We start from the raw sequence: 6,784 nt of genomic DNA, 5'->3' as shown, positions 1-6,784 counted from the left end.
CCCAGGGGGACAGCCTGAGGCTCTGTCTCAAAAAAAAAAAAACAACTGCAAAATGCTAGGGGCTTCTCTGATCACTGAGTCAAGGAGTTCATAGTATTTGAAATCATATACTCACCAAGTATTTACACACAAAGAAATCAAGGATCCTTCAACTTCATTCCACCCTGAAATCTGCTCTGAATTTTCTTCCTGCCACATGGCTGCCCAGGTAAATCTGTTTCCTAGCCCCTCTTGTGGCCAGCCACCACTTGGAATTACAGACTTATCAATGGGCTCTGGGTGAGAGTATTAAATGCCAATTCCCCTGCATACATCAACTGACTATGGATGGGACAGTGTGCAATGCCACCTCCTTGCATAAAGTATACTATTGCTCTGCACTTCTGGCACCCACATGCAACCCCCACACATGAGGACAAATAAGGTGCCCTTGGACGTTAGGGCAATGAGATGGGAAGATCTAGGTCCCTGAACAACCATGAAGAGCAAAGCCACCCACACTGAACCCTACACCTTGTAACTACCCACACTAAAACCCTTAACTGAACAGAAATAAACTGTCTTCTCACACCGCTGCCCCTTCGGGCATATGAAACAGCACCTCTGCCTTCACCCTCCAGACATGGTACATCCTGAGGGTCTCATTCCTCTCCTCTCCATAAGCTCCCCTTAACCCCAGACCACGACATTTCCTACCAGCAGGCTCCCAACCACAAAATGATGTAGAAAGTTAGGTAAGAAATCACATATATCAGCTTAACACCACAACTAATTAAGGATATGTTTTCCAAGGTGTTTTGAAATAAAATTGAATCTTAACCCTTAAAAGTAACAGCCTGAATATTCCATAGTATACATATACCACAGCTTGTAAATCCGACATAGCCTCATATTAAAAAAAAAAAAAAAAGTAATAGGCCGAAAAATAATGCAACAAAAAACTTACCAAAGGTGCCATAAAATCCTCTGGGTCCACAAGTCCCCACACCATACTTCTTCAGAGATGCTAAAGCTGCTGCCTTTATTAATAAAAAAATTATTTAATAGTTTATTTAATATCTTCAAGAATATAAAACTGACATTTCCTATTCTTTAATCCACGTACCTCCTTCTTTCCTCCCCTACTTTTCTTCCTTTCTTAGGACTATGACAATTCAAACAGGAAGAAAAGAAAAATGTAAAGATTTATGAATAGCATGGTACATAAAATATGGAAAAGTTGTATTAGTTTGATTCTCAAAATCTGATTAACTTTTCTGTCTTCATGGCCCTAATATCTCCTGAAAAATGCTTATTAGCCTACGATCCCACTGGGAAACAGAGCAATTTCCCAGACATTTTTCCAACTGCTACTCAGGTCTGGCTTATTCAATTCTCTGGCTGTCACCCAACACTAACCCACCTTAGACACTCTTACCTCCCTCTGTCTAGGTCCAGGTCACAAGTCTGCTGGACAACGAGTAATGGGAAACAACTGCATGGCCCTTTCTGATACCCTGCATTTGTCTTTCATTTTATGTTTAGTTTCTTAAATGAGTAATGTCATCTGTCCATGTCAGCATTATGTACTACTCACCTTAACCCTTGGGTTATCCAACAATCCAAGAAAATTAAATGAGGCAAAGTTTATACATTTCTTTCCATTCACCACAATGTTGTGGCTTGGAGGGCTGGGGAAAGAGACAAAAAGATGTACACTTTAACACACATTTGTGCTGCACTTTGCTGTATTACCCTGCTAGCAGGCATGACGTAATAGTGTTGTCATTCTACCCACTGCCATCCTGCTTTTCTTGAGCTTTTGAGATGTCAAATTAGAGAATGATATATTAAAAATATGATATTTTTCCACTAATTTTTAATAAGCTACCCTGTATGACTTAAATAAAAAGAAAAATGACCTAGAATTCCAAGATAGAAGAATAGCAAATCTTTGCTTTGGTTTAAAAACTCACTTAAGAAAGAAGTTGCTAAAAATCTCAGAAAGAAAAAAATCTGGAATAAGACAAACAGAGAAATATAAAATGATCAAGATCAAAGGCAAGAATAGGCAAAGCGAGTAATGACTTTACATAGTTATGTGGCTAAAAATAAATGGTATCTAGGCTTGGTGCCTGTAGCACAGTGGTTACGGTGCCACCCACATACACCAAGGGTGGTAGATTCGAACCTGACTTAGGCCAGCTAAACAACAATGACAACTATAACAAAAAATAGCCAGGTGTTGTCGCAGGCGCCTATAGTCCCAGCTACTTCGGAGGCTGAGGCAAGAGAATCACTTAAGCCCAAGGGTTTGAGGTTGCTGTGAGCTGTGATGCCACAGCATTCTACCGAGGGCAACATACTGAAACTCTGTCTTAAAAAGAGTAAATGTTATCTATAGGAAGCCAATAAAAGAATAAGTGGGATATGTTCCCAATTTATAATGTTGACGCTGGAATGATATTTAAGAGTCATCGCCAACCCCTCGGACAGCAGGAGAATGAGGGAGGCCAGCTACAGGGAGCTGGATCTGCACACAGGTGGGACAGGGGATTTGCTCCTGAGGAGACAACTTGGGAAGCCCTCCATTGACATATACTCAAGCCAGAAGCCATGCTTCAAAAACCCAGGATCAATCTACAGGTCACAAACCATGAAAGGGTGGGCTTGGCGCCTGTGGCTCAAGCGGCTAAGGTGCCAGCCACAGACACATAAGCTGGCAAGTTCAAATCCAGCCTGGCCCTGCCAAACAACAATAACAGCTGCAACCAAAAAATAGCCAGGCATTGTGGCAGGCACCTGTAGTCCCAGCTACTTGGGAGGCTGAGGCAAGAGAATCGCTTGAGCCCAGGAGTTGGAGCTTGCTATGAGTTGTGATGCCATGGTACTCTACCCAGGGTGACAGCTTGAACAACAAACAAACAAACAAAACCACGAAAGGGCTGTGAGACCAGTTCAGTTCACAACCAGCCTATTTTAACAAAAGCAAACAAAAAGAATGAAGTACAAAATACCAGAAACATCACACAGGTGAGAGAAAGGACTATTATCTATATTGGTCTGTGTACCAGGTGGCTCCATAAAATGTGCTGCAGCCAGAAAGAGTGAGAAACACTGTTTTCATTGATACCCTTTTAAGAATTGCTACTCCATCAGCGAAGCAACACAAGATGCTGGGAAACCAGGTAAGGAAATGAATGACAATTTGAAGTCAATTCACAAAAGCTGATCAACTCATACAAAGGCAAGAAGACTCAAAAAACAAAAACCAAAACATGAGCTATGAAGTCAGTCAGTGAAACCTCACTGCATCATAGCTACTGATGACTTCAGAAGTCAGACCTGGCCTCTATCATACTCACTTCTCAAGTATTTATCATTATAATAGAGTCTGGCCCATGAATATTTTCTTTCTTCTTCCTTGAGGATTCAAGAGCTTCTTTTTCAACTCACCTCCTCAACCATCATGATTCTGAATCCAATGTGTTATTTAGTTTCCTACTTCTCAGGGTTCCATTAAGTTTCCTAAGAAGCCCTGATTATAGAGGTATCGGCAGTCACAACAAGATGAGAAAATAAAACACTTAAGCAGGCATGCCTGTAATGAAGGTTGCTGCTATGAAAGTTAAGAGCGCTCTGCAAAAACTGGACCACACACAGAAAACAAAATGTCAAGAATAAGTACCTAAGTGTCCCTGGTCACAGTTCAAAAGCAGTTAGGAGGCAGCACAATGTGCAGCAGGGATGCTGCCTCTGTCCAGCGCTTGAAGTAGGGACAGAACAGAGTTTCCGGTGACAAATGCCCCATGTAGGCTAGCAGTAATAAGTCACGCAAGAATCCTGGAGCCTAAGAGGCTAGAGTATGTCACAGAAGCAAGTAAAGCCAATCAGAAAGATGACTCCAGAATCAATGCATAAGAAGACCCAACGGAGGGAAAAGAAAAACCTTCCCAATCAAAAACCACACCCCCACTATGTGTGAGAGTCAGCAGACAAAACATGCAGAAGGACCCACATCTGTGAACTTGAGACACTGGAACAGTGGAAAGTGCTGAGGATCAAAAGCATAAATATAAGAAAAAGTTAACTATTAAGTTAAGAACTTAACTATTAAGTTAAGAAAAAGTAACTATTAAGAAAATGACAGGAAGATTTATCAAATAACCAAATGTAACTCCCAGAAACAAAATCTAAGAGTCAATAAAACTCAAAATCTAAGAAACAGACAAAATACCCAATCAGACACAGGAGAAAAATGAAGACAGAACTGAGAAAATTACAAAGATATATCAAAGTATGACAGTGCATAATGAACACTGAGGACATAAAGAAAAGGTTAAAAGTGCATCAAACAGAAGTTCTAGAAGGAAAGAATGGAGGATAACAGACAGAAAATATTTGAAGAGATAATAGCTAAAAACTTCCCAGAATTCATAGAAAACAGCAATCTACAGACTAAGAAGACAAATGAATCCCAAGTGGGATAAATGTGAATTATAAGAAGACATATTATAGTGAACATGCAGAATTCTAAAGATAAAGGGAAATGTAAAAGACACCAGAAAAACAAAAGATAGACAATAAGTGGACTGACACTAGTCTCACTAGAACAGAGGCCAAAAACACAATGAAAGAATTCTCTAAGTGCTGCTGGGAAAATAACTATCTGGAACTAATAACCTAGAACCCATTATCCACTGTCACCCAAAGAGATAAGATAAAAACATACTCAGGGGTGGCGCCTGTGGCTCAGTGAGTGGGGTGCTGGCCCCATATACTGAGGGTGGCAGGTTCAAACTCAACCCAGGCCGAACTGCAACAACAACAAAAAAAATAGCCAGGCGTTGTGGCAGGCGCCTGTAGTCCCAGCTACTGGAGAGGCTGAGGCAAGAGAATCACCGAAGCCCAGGAACTGGAGGTTGCTGTGAGCTGTGTAGCCACAGCTCTCTACTGAGGGCAATAAAGTAAGACTCTGTCTCTACAAAAACAAACAAACAAACAAACAAAAAAAACCCATACTCAGGGACAGGTGCAGTGGCTCACATCTATAATCCTAGCACTCTGGAAGGCCGACACAGGTGGATTGCCTAAGCTCAGGAGTTGAAGACCAGCCTAAGTCAGAGCTAGACCTCATCTCTAAAAAAAGAAAAAAGCCAGGCGCTATGGTGGGCACCTATAGTCCCAGCTACTTGGGAGCCTAAGGCAAGAGAATCATCTAAGCCCAAGAGTATACGGTTGCTGTGAGCTGTGATGCCATAGCACTCTACCGAGGGCAAGAAAAAAACAAAACAAAAACTCAGTAGGAGACAGACATTACCTTCTACAAATGCTACTGAAGGATATGACAGAGAACATGTTTTAGAAAAAGGAATTTTAAGCCCAAAGAAGTTGGATGGGCTATAAGTATCTAAAGATCAGCAAAGAAACTAGAAAATAGGTCAAGGTAAGGAAGTGGTGATTCTCAAAAATAATAACCCTGGGATATAAAGTAAGAGGAACTCAAATACAGATGAAGACATCATGAAAGGTGATGTGGGGAGGAGGAATGACTGGAGTAGGCATCTAGTAAGTCCCTATACTGCTCAGTAAGGAGAGAAATACTAATTAAAATCTGGACAAGAAACTCTCATGTTAATTATGAGGAGAAAGGAAGAGTGAAGAAAACCTAATCAAGAAAATTCAATCAAGTAAACAGAAGGCAAGGAGGGAAAAAGGAAATAAAAAAAGCAAAAGCCTTGTATTTAGAAAAAAAGATGACAGAAATGGTGGGTATAAGATACTTTCCCCTAGGTATCATCCTAGAGGTACAGGGAGAGCCACACAGTTGAGCTCTCAGTCTTCGCACCACTGGGCATTCCTGCAATCATACTGAGCAGAGACCAATAATTGCCAACTCAACAAATATTTTCCTGCCCCAACAGTTGGAACGAAAGACCATGTTTGTTAGTTGCTCTTGCAAGTAGGTGTGACCAACACTGCCTTACTCAAGCTAACAAAGCTGGATGGAACTTCTCTGCCCATCTGCCTGTCATCTTGCCTCAAAGTGACTCATGAATCCATGCATCAGTGATATTACTTTTCCTTCAAATATTGAAATGTTTTGATCATACTTTAAAATCTTATACGGTGGGTCAAATAGAAATTTGACTATTAAGAAAAAAAAGTGACTCATGAATGGAAGCCAAAGGCCTCAAGAGGAGAGCAACAGAATGGTAACATGGATCCCTGATCATCTGTGGAGCTGCCTCTCTTCACACCTGTGGTAAGGGCTAATACACTTCTACCTTGCTCAGGCCATGTAAGTTGGATTTCCTAATATATGCAGTTTAACCCAATTCTAACTAGTTAACAACTTCAGCCCAGAAATGATCTCTATCAATGCTAAGTGCAAGTGTTTGGAAGAAATCAGGTTTTTTGTTTTGTTTTTCTAAAATGAAAGGTAAAATACTTTGCTACAAATATAATATGTATTCTCATTTATAGTACATATTCCTCAGAATGGGACCTCACAATGCAAGCACTATTTAACCAGGTAAACAAACCTTTTAAAGACCATAATAAAATTTATAAGAAAGACAGATCTATATCAAGTCTCAAAAGAGCACTAGCATCATTCAAAAAAGCTATCATCCAGAATACATTTTCAGATCACATGGCAATAAATTATAAATCACTGAAAATAAAGCTCCAGGAAAACACAGTTTGATTAAAAAAAAAAAAAATTTAGATCTGAATAACACATGTTAAAATATAGGCTACAGCTAAAACAGTACTTAGAAATTAATTTTTTTTTTTTTTTTTT

At 40.1% G+C, this 6,784-nt stretch overlaps 1 protein-coding gene across 1 annotated transcript in view; it reads right to left on the bottom strand.

Moving 5' to 3' along the window:
* Positions 1-6,784, bottom strand: part of SPTLC1 (serine palmitoyltransferase long chain base subunit 1) — a 77,628-nt gene that overhangs the window by 56,269 nt on the left and 14,575 nt on the right. The window contains exons 4-5 of the mRNA XM_003795007.2: positions 1,577-1,670; positions 947-1,019 (exon numbers count right to left, since the gene is read on the bottom strand). Of these exons, the coding sequence (XP_003795055.1) occupies positions 947-1,019; positions 1,577-1,670 (167 nt within the window). The remainder of the gene's footprint in view (positions 1-946; positions 1,020-1,576; positions 1,671-6,784) is intronic.

This window comes from Otolemur garnettii, unplaced genomic scaffold (genome assembly GCF_000181295.1).
Source record: "Otolemur garnettii isolate 467f Iridium unplaced genomic scaffold, OtoGar3 scaffold00088, whole genome shotgun sequence".
Classification (NCBI taxonomy): domain Eukaryota; kingdom Metazoa; phylum Chordata; class Mammalia; order Primates; family Galagidae; genus Otolemur; species Otolemur garnettii.
This window is presented reverse-complemented; position numbering and strand designations above follow the sequence as displayed.